We start from the raw sequence: 19657 nt of genomic DNA, 5'->3' as shown, positions 1-19657 counted from the left end.
GGGATTTATGTGGTTTAATGATATAAACAATTGAAAAACAAACACCGCCATGTTCTTTAGAGAGTTTAATCTTATTGAATGCAAATTTAAGTCTACCTTCCTTCCAAAGAATTTTGGAAATACAAGAATCAATATGCAGAAAAAAAATATTAGCAAACTTACTTGAAACAAAAATTGTGTACAGTATAATAGGGCAACACATCATTTTAATGGTATCTAAAGGTCCCCACCGTGAAAGGAAAAAAAAAAGCATCAAGCTTTCAATTACAGCAGAAATCTTTTTAGTAAAATCCAAATTTAGGTTACCTATATCCCTAATATTATTAGTAAACCACAAATCAATATATTTGATTTTATTTCTATCCAGAATTATTCCACATTAATCGCATATTTCTTTTACAAAGTATGTAATCAGAGAAGTTACCTCAGATTTACACCTATTAAATTTGTAGTTGAATACTTTTGAAAATAAACCTACTAAAGTACAAGTTACTTACTTTTGGTAATGAAATTTCTGGTAGACACATACTAGTTACAGATTCCTTACCTTAGAATTTCCCCCAGGAGTCAGACTGGATCTGGAGATTTTTCTTTGAGCAAAACTCTTGCGCGTCGGTAGGTGGCGTCGGTCGACTCCGCGGGTGTCGTAGTCGCCGTGATGATGACGGGAGTACATAGACGCCACCTCAGCGCAGTGACATCAGTGTCTTTTCATGACTTTCTACGCCAAAACGCAGAGCTGCTAAGAACACTGAGATTGGTGCGCCAGAGCTAAGGACCTGAAGGAATCCCTGTCCCTAGAAATCATTTCACAAGCCGGGAGGATGGGTGCGTTGGAAAGGAATCTGCAACTAGAATATGCCTCTACCAGATATTTTGTTACCAAAGGTAAGTAACTTGTACATCTGATAGAGACTTCTAGTTGTAGATTCCTTACCTTAGAATAGGTACCCAAGCAATGCCATCCTCAGTGGTGGGCTACGAACCAAGATCAAACTAGGAAGTAATGCAGGAGCGAATGACAAAAGTAGCCACCCCGACGGACCTGACTGTCCAGGCAGTAGTGTTTAGCAAACGTGTGCAGGGATGCCCACGCAGCTGCCTGGCAGATATCCAGGACAGGAACTCCGCGTGCCAATGCAGTAGAAGCAGCAGTTGCTCTGGTGGAATGAGCATGCAAGCCCTCAGGGGGTTGCTTCTTGACCAATGCGTAGCACATCTTGATGCAAAGAAGTACCCATCGAGAGATGGTACATTTTTGCACTGCCTTCCCTGTTTTCGCACCCACATACTCGACAAAGAGTTGATCGTCCACCCGGAAATCTTTAGTACGATTAAGATAGAACGCCAAAGCTCTTTTTGGGTCCAGATGGTGGAGTCTCTCCTCCTCATGGGAAGGATGTGGGGGTGCATAGAAAGTAGGCAGGGTGATGGACTGGCCTACATGAAAAGGCGTAACCACCTTTGCAAGGAAGGAAGCCTTAGTGTGCAACACCACTTTGTCAGGGTGCACAGACAAGTATGGAGGTTTAGACAAAAGGGCCTGAAGCTCACTCACCCTGCGAGCAGAGGTGATGGCAACAAGAAAGACAATTTTGAAGGTGAGGAGCCGTAAGGGACAATTGTGCATCGGCTCAAAGGGAGTACACATTAAATAAGTCAGGACAAGATTGAGGTCCCACTGAGGCATGATAAATGGAGTGGGAGGAAATAAATGGGTGAGACCTTTTAGGAAACTACTCACAGTAGAAGACTTAAAGAGTGAGGGTTGGTCAGGTAACCTAAGAAAGGCCGAAATGGCAGATAAATACCCTTTAAGGGTGTCCAAAGCAGAGACCTGCTGGGCCAAAGAAAGAATGAACAAAAGACCCTCGGATAGATGGGCAGAGAGGTGATCAACAGATTTGTTGGTGCACCATGCCACAAATTTATGACAACGACAGGCGTATACTGTTTTGGTGGAGGGACACCTGGCTGCCAAGGTAACATCCCTGTGTAACTTCCCCTGTGGAAGATCAAAAGTTGTCAACTGTCGCTGATCAATCTCCATGCATGAAGGTAGAGATTGAACAGGGTTGGGTGGAGAACCATCCCCTGTTGCTGCGACAGAAGATCCGGCCAAAGAGGCAGTCTGAGTGGAGGATCGATGTCCATACTCAATAGCTCTGGATACCATACTCTCCGTGCCCAGTCTGAAGCCCCCAAGATGAATTGTGCCTTGTCGTTCCTGATCTTCTTGAGAAGTATGGTCAGAAGTGGTATAGGCGTAAAGGCGTAAAGGAGGCCGAAGTTCCACTCGAGACGGAAAGCCTTGGAAACTCCAACATGCAAAACAGCTGACATTGCCCATTTTCTGCAGAGACAAACAGATCTAACCAAGGCTCTCCCCACTGCTGAAAGAGACCTCGTGCCACCTCCGGATGGAGACGCCATTCGTGATCGGCTGTGCATCGATAGCTGAGTTTGTCCGCTCTGGCGTTGAGAGAACCCCCCCAGATGTTGAACCACCAGGGTAATACCCTGATGTTCCAGCCATATCCAGAGACGTAGGGCCTCTTGACAAAGGGTCCAGGACCCTACTCCGCCTTGTTCGTTGCCGTACTACATGGCGGTAGTATTGTCCGTGAACACCTGCACTACTTTCCCTTTGAGAGAGGGAAGAAATGCTTTCAACGCAAGCCTGATCGCCCAGAGCTCCAGAAGACTGATAAGGAGCCCAGACTCCGCCAGACACCAAAGACCTCTGATCTCTGCCTCTCCCACGTGGCCGCCCCAACCCAGAAGTAACGCATCTGTCTCTATAGATTGATCTGGTTGGGGAAGGGAGAGGGAACTGCTGTGGACCCAATGCGGATTCGAAACCCACCACTGCAGGTCTTTCACAGTCCCCTCTGAGATCGGGACCATGTCAGAGAGATTCCCCAGATGCTGCGCCCACTGGAACTTCAAGTCCCACTGCAGAGCCCGCATATGTCATCTGGCATGTGTCACTAGCAGGATGCAGGAGGCCATGAGGCCCAGCAGCTTCAGAGTCAGTCTCACCAAAACCCAAGACAGAGGCTGAAAGATCTGAATCATAGCCTGAAAATCTTGGGTCGCTTTTCAGGAGGATAAACCCAAAACTGCACTGTGTCCAGAACAGCTCTGATGAAAGGGAGCGTCTGAGAGGGAGTCAGGTGTGACTTTGGCACGTTTATAGTTAACCCTAGCGTGTGCAGGAGGTTCACCGTAGTCTGAAGGTGGGAGATGACTTTCTGGGGTGAGTCCGCCTTCAACAACCAGTCGTCGAGGTAGGGGAAGACTGAGACCCCTAACCTGCGCAGATGAGCTGCAACCACCGCCATCACTTTCGTGAACACCCGAGGGGCGCTGGTAAGGGAGTACGGTAAACTCATAGTGCTCATGACCTACCACAAATCATAGATAACGTCTGTGGGCATGCAGGATGGGGATGTGGAAATAAGTGTCCTGCAAGTCCAACGCTACCATTCAGTCTCCCGGGAATCCTTGAATCTCTCCAAGGCTGAGTCCGCTTTGTCTCCAAAGAGACGGGAGCCATTAAAGGGAATGTCCATGAGGGACTGTTCGACATCCCCAGAAGAACCAGAAGTATGCAACCAGGCATGATGTCTCAAGGCCACTGTCGTAGCAACAGATCTGCCCAGAGAGTCGGTCGTGTCCAGCCCACATCGGATTGTCAACTTTGCCACATCTCTCCCATCGTTGACAGCTTGGGAGACGAAAGCACGGGCCTCCTCCGGTATCTGCAGCAGGACTTGCGCAACCGTATCCCACAGAGAGTGGGTCTAGTGGCCCAAAATGCTTGCGGTGTTCACAGACCGCAGCGCGAGACTGGAGGAAGAAAACATCTTCTCCCCAAATTGTTTCCGAATTTTTGATTCCCTATCTGGGGGTGCGGAAGGGAATGCGCCTGAAGAAGAGGCAGCCTGTATGACAAGACTCTCAGGCGTAGGAATTTAGGGTCATTCGAAGCAGGCAGATGGCGGCGTGCAATAGTCCTATTCACAGGAGCCACTGTGTTGGGTTTGGACCAAGTACCCAAAAGGATATCGGTGAGGGCTTCATCGAATGGTAAAAGGGGCTCAGATGTGGAAGCCCCTGGCTGAAGCACCTCTGTCAGGAGGTTGGACCTGACCTCTACAGTAGGTAGCTCAAGGCCAAGGACCTTGGCCGCCCTACTGACCACCATACCATACGTCACTCCCTCCGCCGTAGCCACGGTAGGAGGAGACAGCATGCCAGTGTCTGGGGAAGTGTCCAGTCCACTGGCGTCGTCCAATTCCTGTGCCCAGTCCAAAGATGGGTCATCCTGCTATTCATAAGGGTCAAATCTTTCCCCGAATTCGTACCCATAGGAAAAAGGATCCGATTCCGACCTGGGGTGAATAGGCCCCATCGAAGACAAAGGCGGCGACAGCTGACGCCGCTCCGACTCCAAGTCGTCGGGGATAAGGATCAGGTTGACGCCGATAGTGGGCACTACAGTCGACAATCGACCTGGCGCCAGGGAAGGTCTCAATGGTGCGACCGCAGCAGTGAGGATCCGCGAGCGGATCCAGATGGGACCTCAGTGGCCGGAGCCGAAGCCGCCATTGCAGAACCCAAAGGCCCCTCACCTGAACCCCTTGGGCCTGAAGGTGCCGTATTGGGGTCGGTCCGCTTAAAGATGAGGCGCATGGCCTCACAGAATTCCTTAAGTTGGGCAGGGGTCGCTCCGGCTCCTGGAAACTCGAGGAAGCGCAGAGCGGACCCAGACGCAGATGCAGGCTCCGAGGACGGAAGCCTTGAGCGTCAACGCTCCTCCCGCGTCAGCCGAGCGACGGGGCGAAGTCAAAGAGCAATGAGATCTCTTCGACTTCTTCTTCTTACCTGCACCCTAGGATTTTGAGGACGACGAGTGGTGATGGCCCTTGGAACGGTCTTGAGACCTTCCTCTCGATCAAGACCGGGACCTACACAGAGTCGAGCACCGGGCTGCCATGAGCTAGCTTGAGGGATTGCTCCCTCAAAGCCTTCGTGTGCATGGCCCGGCATTCGGAGCACGACTTCGGGTCATGGTCGTGCTCGAGACACGACAAACAAGCCAGATGAGGATCCGTCACTGACATCATGCGGTGACAGTCCTCGCATGGCTTGAACCCGGTCTTCGGGGACATCTTCGACGCACCAAAAGCTCACTAGAAATCTCAACAAAATGGTTGAATTCAGTCAAAAAGAGACCAGGGTACCTCTCTCCGGATCAGCGCATGGCACGGAAAGAAAAGAATGGATGTCACTGCACTGAGGTGGCGTCTATGTACTACTCCCGACATCATCACGGCGACTACGACACCAACGACGCCCGCAGAGTCGACCGACTCGCAAAGGTATTGCTTGAAGAAAAATCTCCGGATCTAGTCCGACGCCTGAGGGAAATTCTAAGGTAAGGAATCTGCAACTAGAAACCTCTATCATTAAATAGGGAACTGTTGGGATTATTCAAAAATAGTAAAGTATCACCTGCGCAATGGGAATATTTAACTTGCTGATCACAATATAAAAAAACCCTAATAGAAGTATTTTGATTTCCCTTACCCAAAAAAGGTTCAAGAGCTAAAACTAAAAGTAATGGTTGAAAGACGGCATCCTTGTCTAGTACCACTTTGTAACAAAAAAGGGGACATACTATTATTTAAATATAGAGCAGCTTTGGTATTGGAATAGAGTATTTGAATCATGCTTTAAAAATGTTTCCCGATTCCATGTCACTTGGGAGTTTTAAACATGACTTTCCAACTGAGGCAATCCAATGCTTTTTCTGCATCCAATGACTGCTGCAAAGGAATGTTTATGCTTAGCTGTTCTGTCTATAATATTTAAACACCTGAATATTACCTAAATATAATCTACATTTAATAAATCCTGTTTGCTCTCTTTTAATTAAGGCAAAATAAATTCCTGCCTTAAGCCCACAATATTGGCCGATATTTTACAACCTGTGTTAATCAGTGATATCAGCCAAAAATATGTGCATAAAAAAATACCTTTATCTGGTTTAGGAATTAGACAGATTACAGCCCCGGAAAATGTCCAAAATGGCTGTCCGTCCAGAAGATATAAAGTAATTCAATTAATCCAATAATTGAGGGGCTAAAAACTGTTGAGAAATAATATTCAATTGGAAATCTGTCTGGTATTTTGTTTGTTTTTTAATATATCATTTCTTTCAAAGTTAATTCAAGTACTACTGAGAACAAGTTAATTGTGCATATGTTGCTCTGCAGGTGGAAATAAAATACTTCTTTGAGATATGTTGGATGCCTGGGCATACAATTTTATATAGGACTTCGAAAATCACTGCACATTCTCATATAGTGATGTTTAAGTGTTACGATTGTCATCAATAATATCAGTTTTAGATAAAATGGAAGTTATTTCCTTTCTTACTTTACAATTATTAGCTAATAACTTTCCAATCCTATTTTGATCACCACCATAGTTGGCTTTCATTTTGAAAATTACCCCTGAAGCACTATCTGTTGTATATTTATGAAATATACATTTTGCTAGTTCCAAACTCTGTAGAAAGACTTTTGATTTACAAGACAAGCATTGATGCTCGAGCTGTTTAATAGTTTGATGAATGTCCTTGGAGTTTTATTAATCCCTTCTCTCCTTAGCAGAAAACGTATTGTAAAATGTGTGGATGCGTCTTTAAAAGTATCTCAATAATTAGGAATAGACATATCACAAGATATGTATGGAGAAAAATGAATTTGAAAAGGATTTAAACACAAGCACAAATTCTAAAAAAATAATTAGATCAACATTAAACCTCCTTTTACTTTAGCCCTTATTTGGTGCAAGGATATCAAAATCAGACCCTACATAAGCAGGGTCCAAAATTAAAAGAAACTCAGTTTCTGTGTTTACTATTTGTTTGAAGCATACCAATTTATGCTTCAAAATATAACCAATTCTCGAATGAGTGTGATGTGCAAGTGAAAAAAATATTTTCGGCCTTTAGGTTTAGGCAGTCTACTGCTATCCACTAATCTGCTAAATTAACCATTTTTTAAAATTGTTATTGTATCTTGTTAGGTACATATCAACATGAAGAAACTCCATCTTGATGGAGTCAAAGCTGTAAAAGGCATGCATTCCCTTTACAAAATAAATAAAATGAGGGGATACATTTGTTATAAAAGAAACTGTTACTTACTTTTAGTCCTGGTTGTGCATCATAGGCATCTTCATTGAAACCATAAATACTACATTGATTTTACACTGCCTGTGAGGATCCAGGAGCAGCTATTTTTATATGTACAACCCGTTTTAAAATCCCCTAAGGTGTTTAAAGTCCATCAGTTTTCCAATAAAGTACACCCTATAATACCATACTGAAGACTTGGAATACCAATTTCAAACTTGTATAGCAGCATCTGTGTTCAGAAAGATGAAAATGTAAAAAGGGGGGAAAGGGTGATATCACTTTAAGAATCCATGAGGTTGGTCTATCCATAGTACACCATACTGGCAGTTGGCCTCAGAGTCAGTTCTTTCTCTAGGGTAAAATATGCATTGACTCTGTAAGGTGTCCTTTGCTATCTAATGGCTAACAGTAAAAGCTGGTGAGGGAGGCAGGTTATTTATGCCTTCAATGAAGATACGTGCTATGGCAAACCAGGACTACAAGTATAACCTTTTCTTCTGCATCATAGGATCACCACTGATAGTCAAACACTAGAATAATATAGGAAGCTTATCCAAGTCCTACAACGCAGTTGTGGGGCAGCAGAAAGATAATTTAATTCTGTCAACTTATTTATTAATTGAGAAAATACATTCAACCAGGCTAAATAATGATTAGAAAGTGCTATCTAATTAGCTTTCTCATAGTTTCTTTACAAATTTTTGCATCATCTTGTATATCAGAGACTACTCAATAATGTTTAGAGCATGTGTGAAGTGAGTGACTTCCAAGTAGTTTACATATGTCAGCTAAGGGTGCATTTCTGAGCTAAGATGTAGCAGCTGTTATTCCTCTAGTAGAGTTGGCTTTGGGTTTAAGTTGTTGAGGTTTCTTTGCTAACTGACAGCCCATACCGTGTTTCATTGGGACATAATTATAATGTATTAAGAGTGTAGGGCTGTGAATGTTCAACTTTTGGGAAAGAATGTAGGAAGAGTAACCATCTGATTAATATCAAAGTCACAAATCACCTTAGGGAGAAATGAGGAATAGGGTCTCATTACTACCCTGTTGAACCATAGTGTAGGGTTCAACTCTAGATAATGCTTGCACTTCGCTTACTCACCTAGCTGAAGTAATAGCTATCAAGTATGCTATTTTCCGTGACAAATGGTGCAATGTAAATTTTATATAGGTTCAAATGGCAAACCTATAAACTTGGAAAGCACAGTATTAAATCCCAAGGTGGAGAGTCTAATTGTTGGATACACTTTTTTTCAGTCCTTCTAAAAGAGGGTTGATGACTGCTATTTTGAATAATAAAAATTATTTTCTTTATGCTCTGATGGCAGCCAGATGTAACTTTACTGAAGAAAACTGAAGTTTAGATTGAGTTAAATGTAATAAATAAGGAAGGAGCATGTCTTCTTGATGTGATTCCATTGTGTCTTTGTTGTTGACATCAGGTGCACTTTTCCACTTAAGAGCATAACATGCCTTTGTTGATGGGCATTTTGTCTCTTTCAGGATTTCCATACAGGCTGGTGGCAGATTCAGATGACCATATTGTCCGACCTCAGCAGCTATGTAGCCAAATTTAATGATGGAAGGGAAAGGTGTTGAATTTGGCCCATAAGTGTTATTCGTAGGTCAGGTATGTACAGCACCTCTTGTGTGGTTTTATGGATATTTGTAACAAGTCAGGTGGCTACCTACCACTGCCTTGGCCAATTTGGAGAAGAATCATATTTGATGTATACCTTCAAACGTTCAGAATCACTGTTGGTATTAATGGAATTGGTGGAATAGCGTAGAGTAATGGCCTCGACAATTTGATAGAAAGCGCATTCCCTAGACATCCCAGTACTGGAAATATGGAGCAAAGTCTCAGCATTTTTTGTTTTGTATTTTTGCAACGAGATCCAATGAACGACTCCCCGATTCTTAGAAAATATTGTCCAGAACGCTGTCGTCCAATACACATTTTGTGACAATCTTCTTAGTATCTGCTAAGAAAATCTGCTTGAACCTTCATTTCTCATGGAATGTATATTGCTGGCAAGTTCAGGTTGTTGGACAGAGTCAAATTCTACACTGACTGAGCTTGCAATGATAGAGGACTCAATCTGGTGCCTCCTTACCTGTTTATATAATGCATGATGATGGTATTTTCTGTCTATAGCTGAGTGGTCGAAACAGTAGGAAGGGTTTGAGAGGTAGTTGAACAGCTCTGAGCTCTATGTCAGTGACTCTTAACCTTATGACTTATGTGGACCCTCACTGTATCATTACTGGAATCCAGGGCCCCCCACTAAAACCTTATTGGAATTTGGGCCCCCCCCCACTGAGTCAGTACTGGAAGCCGGGGACCCCGGCCTAAACATTGTCGATGATTTGAACGGTAAATGAATACACAAAAATACAGAAACCTGCATTCCATCAAGCTTATATACAAATGATAACACATTTTATTTACATTGCAAACATATATAAAAATGCAATTTTTTATTTTAATAGGAAGGTTGGAGCTTTTCTAAATTCAGGTAAAACCACACATTGTCTATACTATATTCTGTTTGATGCACCTGCACCACTCCCATGAATTAATCTGAGGATACGAATTTAATTTTAGCCTCCAATTTCAAATTCTTTGACATTTACAGTACGTTTTACATTTTTCAATTGTACATTTAGCCACTCTATTTATTAATCTGTTAATATTAGTTAATTTTCTAAGCAGTCACAGACCCCCTGAAGGGGCTTCACAGATGCCAGAGGTTGTCAGACCTCAGGTTAAGGAACGCAGCTCTAGGTAATAATTGTTTGGTACAATAGTTCTCTTTTTGATAGCTCTTTCAGATGAGCTCCCCAACCTGTAAGAATGGCATCTGTTATTATTATATGAATTAGTGGTTATGAGGTTCCAACTAGCAAATATTGTCTCTTGCACCACCATGTGAAGCAGTGCTTTGCTGACAAGGTCAGGGTTGTTTTCCCAACTGTTTTCTCTTTGAGGCACCTGGTCCTCTGGGCTTTGCTGGAGAGGCTCGGTACACAATTGTGCATTGGGAACAATGTTTGTACAAGAGGCCATCAATCCTAGAAGTGTTACTATCTTTCTTGCAGTTGGATGAGGAGTTGACCTGAATACTTGACATTTGTCCCAGATAGAAGAAAAATAGTTCAAGAGGGAGATGTTTGCATCCCCTTTCCATATCTGCCTTCTCACCGTATCCTTCTCTTCAGTCATTTATCAGAACCCTGGTTTTAAAATAGTAAACATTTTGGTAGACAAACTTTATGCTCAGCAACTGTTGGGTGCCCATGCAGGGTTCACGGAGGGCCAGGCTGAGAGGCCAAGTCCTGCGGGAACCGTTGCTGCACACTTGTTGCGCAGTGGTGGTTGGTCGCCTCTGGAGTATTGCGCACAGGCACAGCAGCCAACCCCCACTGCACACGGTTAGAGGATATGCACAGCAGGGTTTGGGTGCCAGCACAGCGTTGGGCAAAGGTCATGGCTGTGAAGCTAAACCCTCCTCCCCCCCACTCTGCACAGTCTAAAGCCTTGCACAGTGGAGTTCGGTGCTCACAAAGGGTTGGGTGTTTGGCCAGTACAGAATATGATTACAAAAAAACAGAAATTCACTAAAAAACACAAAATGTATAGTCACGTTATGATTAGGTGTTAAAATGAGGCAAGAAGAAAGGGAAAAACAACCAAAACCACTAAACTATGTCAGTTATAATTCATTTTATATATGTATATGCAAACTTGTTACATACAATCAAACTTTATTAGAACTTTCAACAACCAGTACAACATGCTTTATTTAGGAAATTTAAATGACACCTCATAAAAGCATACTAATCCCGCCTCCAAGGTCAGACCTATTAACTTTGACAATGCTCGTTTAGCCTTTGCTGAACCCTTCCTAACGTTTATCTTGGCAGCTCTCTAGTGTTGGGCTACGAGTGGAGGTAATCTGATGGAAACTTCTTGAATGGTATGCAAGTACCACAATTTTAAAATCAGCAGTATGCACTGGCCCGAGGACAGCCTATCCAGATTATGTGCCAAGGGAGTGGCAAAGTGTCTTAGCCTGGCCCACTAACGTCTGAGTAAACCACACTAGGACACAGGTTACACTCCTCATCCTGTGAAAGACTTGCAGTGATAAAGACCCTTCACAGTAAATAATGAATTTAACTTTGATTTAATATAATGTATTCCACATTTAAATAAAACCATTACAGTAACAGAACGAACAAAAACATAAAAAATAGTAAACGCTAAAATCAGGGTGAGAAAATGTATTCGAAATATACTTGTAACAAGGTTTAAAAACCAAGTTTTGATAGAAGAAAATATGTACTTGTTTGTAAAAGTAAGAAGTTATGAAAATAAATTAGTTGTACTCACAGAAAGCGTAGGGCATTCAGATGCTTAAACATGTAGTTTGTTATCTCGTGGATCCTGTTGTGTCGCAAGACGCTGAAAAGTCAAGCAAGCATCTGATCAGCATCTAGGGAGCCAGGATTATTACTTTTAAGAGTAACTTCTTTTATTTATAAAACATTATCTTTTCCGTTTAATGAAAAGGAACCACCCACTTACTGATACAATAGTCTAAAGAACAAAGCAATCATCTCACTGCGGGAATCCAGAAGTAGCTAACACATTTCTTTAGGTGTGGCTTGGCAATGCAGCGTTCACCGGGCCTTGACCTTGTGTGATCAACAGGAAAAAAAGCTGTAAAAAGCACTATAGAGAGGTGCATTGGCTCCACTCATATATTGGCGGACACGCTACAGCATTTGTTTTCGGCAGACGTGTTGTGCTTCCACCGAAGGAGCACTTGTATTGCGTTGGAGAGTTTCTTCTCACCTAAAATGGCTGCCACATTACAACATGATGACACAGTGGCAGGCAAGAGGGAACTCCTTAATAATGCCACAATACCATTGGCTGAGAAGTGGCAGCATTAGTTCTATGTCTGGCTGAAGGAGTTATGAAGCCTTTGTTCAGTTATTTCATTACTATCTATGCACGCAATCGAAAGGCCAGCACATCCTCTCCCTGTAATCCGCACATGCAGAAGCGGCACATCCGTGTGTTTTTTAAATACTGCAGCAGTCTTTTTTTTCAATTGTTTTCGTCAGCTATCGAGTAGGTGACTCTTTCTTATAATGGCCCTTTTGCCTCTGTTGAGTAGTTCAAGTCTTGCAATGTGCATCATGAGCTTTCTAGAGAACTAACCATAATTTCTGTGACTTAGTAAAGGTCATGTAACTTGCCATATTTATTAAAATCTGGATGGGCAGGCTTTTACAACTTCATTCGAGGTGTAGTTCTCTACGCAACCTCCAATCTGGTGGAAGTCTGCTTCAAAATAGAACAAGGTGATGTAGTTTAAACTTTAGTAGTGTATCTCATGTCAAAAAAGTCCTCAATATGTGACAGTTTACGCCTTACGTTAATCAAAGCACTAATGGTTTGATTGTAGAAATTGAACTGACATGTTTTTATTAACGTGCATTCGCTTACACTGTGGAGTTCAACATAGGTAGGTAGTATTTGAATTAAACCAAATGTTAGAAGTATTAAACTGATATAATGTAATTCAGACTCTAGACTAACAGAATGTTTTGAAACAATATTGAATTTCTAATGATTAATGAATTAGAAAAATGCATGCAAATATGAGAGAAATGTACTTCTATATTATATCTAATGAAATGCATCATCAAAGTTTTCCTCATCTAAAATGAAATATATCATATTAATGAAGAATTATTAATGCTGCATTCATAAGTGTGTATTTTACATGTGTTTTAATAAACTGTATTAACTGAGTGTATTGCTGTAGTTCTCTTGCATTAGCCTAAGTGAGGCCTGTTGAAGTTTGCATTTCATGACTGTGCAGGAAAAGCCGATTCATTCCTTAACGTTAGTTTTCTTTCAAACTTCGTTCCCATGAGAAGACTGGATTTTGGTAATAGGCCCTATTGTTTAGACATAGAGAGAAAGTATAATTGTGTCCTTGGAATTAGAACATCCACAGCAAATGGACCTACAAATTATACAAATGTTTTAACATCGTGTGGAGCTACATGGATAGAAGAGACTCCCATTCAGACCTGCAAATGGAGGTTGATGTTGCAACGTGGAGTCATCTGATCGATTTCTACTGGATGATGCACCTTCAACGTAAACTGGATTGATACCATTAACAAATCAGAACACTTTATGAACTTTGATAAATTGAAGACAAGTTGGACTTAGGTCAGATGCTTTCCAGATCTCTAATGTTCCAGAACCCTTGCTGATGACGAATCCCCGTATGCTGCGCCCCTTTGAGAGGTTGCTTCCTCTCTGCCTTTGTCCCTTTAAGATGCCCCTTTGATTTTTTTAAACCTTTTTTAATCCCCTTTAGAAGACTCTTGATCGAGCTTCTGACATGTTGAAGCTTACCCTTTTTACCTACATTTTGTCCACCTTTGCTTGTAGTTTGAAGACAGAGATGATCTTTTTCCGAACTATTTTTACCCTTTCTGTCTTTTGCCCGCATGTTTTCCGTCCCACACATGTATTTCTCTGATGTAGCTAGCAGTAGGGTTTCTTCATGCCCAGCTAAATTATGACTCTGCTAAATTAACTTGACTGATGATTGCAAATCCTGAGCAACGTTTAATTTCTGTATCACAGATATTTCTTTTGATGATATGTATTGCTCTCCTTGAACGCTTAGTTCTGTTAATGTTAGTCCTCCTGATTTTATTTTGTCGCCTTGGGCAACCCTTGGGGATTATGTATCTTTATAATTTGGTCTTGTGAATTCTCCACATGACTTTGAGTTTATAATAAATTTCTTAGCTCTAACCCAGACTGAAGTTTGCCTTACGTTTCAACATCACTTGTGGTGTGTAAATTAACAGGGTTTGTAGTGAAATTGTGGGAGTGGTTCTACCACATCCTACACTGGGTCCAAAGATACATCAACCTCGAAGGGTATTGATTGCTGCGAAGGATGAAAATGTTCCATCAAAGGTTCACAGAGTAGACATCTGGCGGGGTTGGGAGATAGTACTTGCTGAACTAAATTCCTGCATTTTCCAAAGCAGACACTCTACCAATGTCTTCAGTGTGCACTGCGCATAACCTATGGAGTTAGGTCACTCCATCACAATCAATGCTGCCCTCCACCATGTCACTTGAGACGCTGGAATATGGAGTAACCTGGCTGTAGGTTTATTGATACATCACTGCTGGACCTGACTCTCTCTTCAGGGTCACCCCCAAACTTATTGCCTTTTTCCCTCCACCTTTTTTGCTGAATTATTTTTTGTTGGCCTTCGGACTATGTGCACTTTACCACTGCTAACCAATGCTAAAGTGCTTGTGCTCACTCCTCTAAACATGGTTTGATTTGGCTTATACCTGATTGGCATACTTAATTTACTTACAAGTCCCTTGTATAGTGGTATACCATATGGCCAAGGCGAGCAAATTAAATACTTCCATTGGCCTGCAGCACTTATTGTGCCATCCAATTAAGTAGCCCTTTTATCAGTTAGGTGCTAAAAGGATGTGCTGGAGACATCAACAGCACCAGCACTCGGGTGCTGAGGATGTGTCCAGTGTCTCCAACCACCCTCTATGGGGGAATCACTGGTGCTCCCCTGTGGGCCCCCAGCCACATGCCCCCATGAGGGGCGCCAGCGGAAGTGCTTCTGCTGCCACACCCTCTCCTGGTGCAATGATGATGTCAGTGCATGCATGGCAGACCAATGTCATCATAAGGAGCCAGGAAGAGCTGGAAGCCATTTGCTTCCATCGTGTCATGGGTCCTCTACCTTTTTGCAGATAGGTCCATTTGCTGGGGGAGGGATCAGGATTGTAGAGGCACACCGGGGAAAAGGAAGGAGCTTTTCCATTCCAATGGTGTATCTCTTCAGTGCATTCCTGCTGCAGGATCGTGGCATGGACCATGATCGCGCAGAAGGAATGCACCCACTAGGCACCAGCGATGTGTTTTTGGTGAGCGAAGTGGCCCCTTGGGCAAGGGCTGCTCCCTAAAATATGCGGGCACATGCTTTGGCCATTTCCACCCCTCTTGGAGGCAGATTGGCCATTTTGTAGGCCAATCTGCCCCAGGGGGCGGAAAGCCTCTAGAAGCCAAGCATTATTTTATAAATATTAATCATGAGGAGGGACCGCTTGGCCAAGGGCCCCTCCCTTCGAGAGCTCAATTTTCCTTTGTTTCCATCTCCCATGGGGTGGATAGGCTGTTTTTTAGGCTGCTCTTCCCCCCCTGGGAGGGGTGGAAAACTACTACACACCCGGGAATTGAAATGTATGCATGTCAAGGGTTGAGCAAGGCTCGCTCCCTATTTTGTGGGAAACAGTTTTGCCTATTATCCACCCCACAAGGAGCAGATCAGCCATTTTTTAGGGCCGATCTGCCGTTGTAAGATGGAGGGGTGGAAAATGACTAGACACCAGGTATTAGAAAGTTATGCATGTCGGGGAGAAGCCCCTTGGGCATGGGTTGCTCCATAATTTGGAAATGTCATCTCCTTTGTTTTCTGCCCTTCCCGGGGACAGACTGGCAAATCTATAGGCTAATCTTCCCTGTGGGGGAGGACCACCAGCCACAGGGATTAAATTTGTGTGTGAACTGGCATTTGGCTGGCAAAGTGTGGGTGAACTGGTGTTTGGCTATGATGTGGGTGGAATTGTGTGTGGCTGCCACTGTATGTGGCTGGCAGTGTGTGTGGACTGGTGTGTGGACGGCAAAGTGTGTGGCTGGCATTTGGCTGGCAGTGTGTGTGCACTAGCATGTGGCTGACGGTCTGTGTGGCTGGTAGTATGTATGAATTGGTATGTGGCTGGGATAAGTGTCACTCCCCTCTGGGGTGACAGTTTTTATATTTTCTTTGTGCCCTCCTTCAGGACTGAAGAAGCATTTGTGATGCCAGTCTGCTCCTAGGGGCAGACTTCATTGTGTTTTATAATGTTAACTGTTTTATGTCTTGTCATGATTTGTATTTGTGAACCTTTTTAGGGCAAAGATTTTGATTTCCTTGGTGGTGACACCTGCTTAAGGTTTTGGAATTGGTAGATCTGCAAAGGAAAAATATTTGACTATTATTGTCCTGCTTGAAATTTCTTTTAATGGCTGTTTCATTGTGGCATATTTAGCTCATGTTTTATTGTGCTTCAAAATCATGTTTGGGTTTGTGCAAGATCTGTATTGCGTTGTCTTGTATTTTTTCCTTTCTACTGGGATATCATCGGCACTTGCTGTGTTTGTGCAGAGCAGTTGCAGATGATCCTCAGTCTACCTATTTGTGGCAAGTGAAAGGTATCTTTTTGGAGTATAAAGTTAATTGTGTGTTTTTATCAAGATCAGTATTTGTCAATAGTTATATTTACTGTTTGATACAGCCACAGTTGGTAAAATTCCAATTTGACACAGTGCTGTTTATTTTTGTCTTGTTTAATGTGTTAGTTTCATTAGTGAGCATTATAGCTGTCCACAGGCTCACCACCTAGTAGGTTGTTTGTTTGCTTTTTGAATCTGCCTCTGAACTTGTCTCTAAGACAGATTTTGGCATGTGAGGCAGAGGACCAAGTTGAAGATTCTGCCGGTTAATTTTCTGTCTAAGGGGAATCATCTGATGATGAATCCACGATCGGTGCTGACAAAGTGTCCCTTTTAGAGGGCAACACGGATATGCCAGTAGTGCAAGGGGGCAAGCTAGATTGAAGCCAGAAGCTGGAAGGTTTCACCTTGGAAATACTAAACCATGGGTTGCCTCTAGCATGGTACAGCCTGTTTTGCATGCCTTTAGTGGTGTTGCAGGGTGTAGAGTTAGTATACAGAACCTTTTTGCCTATCAATTTCTTTCAGCTGTTTACTAGTGTTGTGTTTTTGCCTGCTGTTGTTCAGCAGACTAATTTGTGTGCAGAACTGTTTCTAAGGGACAACAGTGTCACACGCAAGACTGGCTCCAGTGCTATCTGGTGGACTCCCACAAATCTCCATGTGAGCAGTTCTGGGGTTTAACTCCCATAAATGGTGGACTGCCACAAATTTCCATGAGATTAAGCAGTTCTAGGATTTAACTTTGCTGATTGGATTGATAAGGAAGCCATCACTGTCTTCATATTGATGGCAACTGCTATATTTACAGCAACAATGAGTCGAGATCTTTTAGTTGCTTCTGTAGCCGTTGCTACATTTTGTGGACAATGCTACAGCATAGCCACAAGATCACCCTGATTGTAAGTGCCTCTCCAAGATTCGGCCTGTCCTTGACCATTTAGTAGATGGTTTATCAGAGATCTATGTTCTAAGGTAGGAGATATCTGTGGATGAGTCTCTCTCCCCTTGTTTTGTATTCAGGCAGAACATTCCCAGCCAGAGATCACATCATGGTATTAGGCTGCATATCCTGTGTTAAGGTGCCACTGGATATGAGTATAATTTCAGGGTTTACACTGCTGGGAATTCTTCAATTGGTGCCTCTGGTTGCCCTTCTACTCTTGGAGTCAGTGAAACAATTGTGTGAGAACTTACCAGGGCACTTTTTCACAAAGGTCACCATTTATACATTGACAATTTCTACACAAGTGTGCAATCATTTAAAGAATTGTTCAGAGTGGGCACTATGACATGTGGTACAATCCGCTCTAACCATAATGGTTACCCTAAGGAGCCAGTGTGTAAAAAAACATGAAAGGGGACAGAGTAGTGCCTGGCATAGTAATGAACTTCCTGCTTTGAAATTTTCAGACAGAATACATGTCTACATCCCCACGAGTAATAACAATGAAAGAACTTTACCTGTGACTGTTTGGGGTCAGGTAGCAGAAGTGAGCAAACCTGTGTATATATTAGACTGCAACAAGCTCATGGGAGGTGTAGATAGAGCAGATCAAAGGTTACAGTGCTGCTCAAAAGGCATATCTGGTACAAGATGTTGACAGTTCATTTTTTCATTTGCCATACGTAAAACGTTGTTGTTTTCAAACATTACTCTCCAGATTCCAAGATTAGTTTTGTATAGTTTCAGCAGCCTGTAACATGCAGTCTTGTTGTAGTCAAGCAGGTAAGTGTTCCCAGAATCGGACTGTGGAGGATGTGGCTGGATTGAAAGATCACCCCTTTTCTGATATATTCCTCCAACAGCCAGAAATACCTTCCTTGTTGGATTTGTAGAGTCTGTGTCCAAAAATGGAGTATGAAAGGAGAGTTGTATGTACTGCTCAGAGTGTCCTTCTAATCTAGGCCTATATGTGCCCATATGCTTTAAACTGTAACATATACAACTCAAGTATTGGAAGCACTCTTGAGTTCTGCACTGCTATTTATTTTCTATTCATATACCTGGTTGGTAGTGGTTTGATGTACTTAGTTACACCTGTTGTGCATACAGTCATGGTTGATATTTCATCTTCTATCAAAAGGTTGGGTCTTTCTATTTGGAAAGAAAATGTGCTCTTTTTAGTTTGGTGTTTTTCCGGTTAGAGCTTTGTATGTGTAATCTGTTAATTGTGGGAATCTTTTAGAAATGAAAGTGGTGAGGAGCTTCATGGTGATGTCTGAGAGACATTTGGCTGACAATATGGTAGACTGGTGTTTAGCTGGGGGTGTATGTGAACTGCCATTTGGCTGGTGGTGTAGGTGTGTAGTGACTTGCTGCTGGTGACTACACACACACACAAACACACACACACACATATACACAAACATACACACAGGCAGCCAAACACCAATCCACACACTCCACCAGCAACCAGGTGATTGCTGTGTCTCAGCTGGCATCTAGCTGGCAGTATGTGTACCTGGCGGTTTGAGTGGCTGACGTCTGGCTGCCTATGTATGTGAACTGGCATTTGACTGGTGCTGTGTGTGTGGTGATGTGCGGCTGATCTTTACACACATACTCTGGTAGTGAAATGCCAGCCCACCCACAAAGCCAGCCAAACACCAGTCTACACACTTCACAAGCCACCAAGTGGTGTGATCCCACTAAGTTATTTTTACCCACAATGCCCTGCAAACCACCAACTTCGCCTAAAATTGAGCATTTTCATTGCATTTCTGTGAAGTAACCTTCCACAATTAGCAGGAATTTGCAAAATTCCTACCACCCAGTGTTCCCCTACTTGTCCTGATGAAAATTCTGTCCCATTTGTGTGGCTGGGTCTGCGTCCATAACAGGAAGGGGCACTAAGATTAATGGAAGTCCTTGCATAAAGGTCTTTATTGCCCTTGGGTTGATCTGTTCCTGTTGCTGGCACTAGACCCAGCCACACAAGGGAGGCAGCCTTTTAATTGAGACAAGCGGTGGAAAGCGGGGGTGGTAGAAATTTTGTGGATTTATGCTGATTCATGAGATTTACATAACAGAAATTCAAGGAAAATGTGCAGTTTTAGGCAAAGTTTGATGTTTGCA

At 43.0% G+C, this 19657-nt stretch overlaps 1 protein-coding gene across 3 annotated transcripts in view; it reads right to left on the bottom strand.

Annotated features, from left to right (window-relative positions):
- LGR5 (leucine rich repeat containing G protein-coupled receptor 5) overlaps positions 1–19657 on the bottom strand; it is a 1160674-nt gene that overhangs the window by 368072 nt on the left and 772945 nt on the right. For all 3 annotated transcript variants that reach the window (XM_069228343.1, XM_069228341.1, XM_069228342.1), the window contains one exon: positions 11613–11684. In XM_069228343.1, coding sequence (XP_069084444.1) covers positions 11613–11684 — 72 coding nt within the window. The remainder of the gene's footprint in view (positions 1–11612; positions 11685–19657) is intronic.

This window comes from Pleurodeles waltl, chromosome 4_1 (genome assembly GCF_031143425.1).
Source record: "Pleurodeles waltl isolate 20211129_DDA chromosome 4_1, aPleWal1.hap1.20221129, whole genome shotgun sequence".
In the NCBI taxonomy this organism is placed as follows: domain Eukaryota; kingdom Metazoa; phylum Chordata; class Amphibia; order Caudata; family Salamandridae; genus Pleurodeles; species Pleurodeles waltl.
Note: the sequence above shows the minus strand (reverse complement) of the source record. Positions and strands in the feature narration are given on the sequence as shown.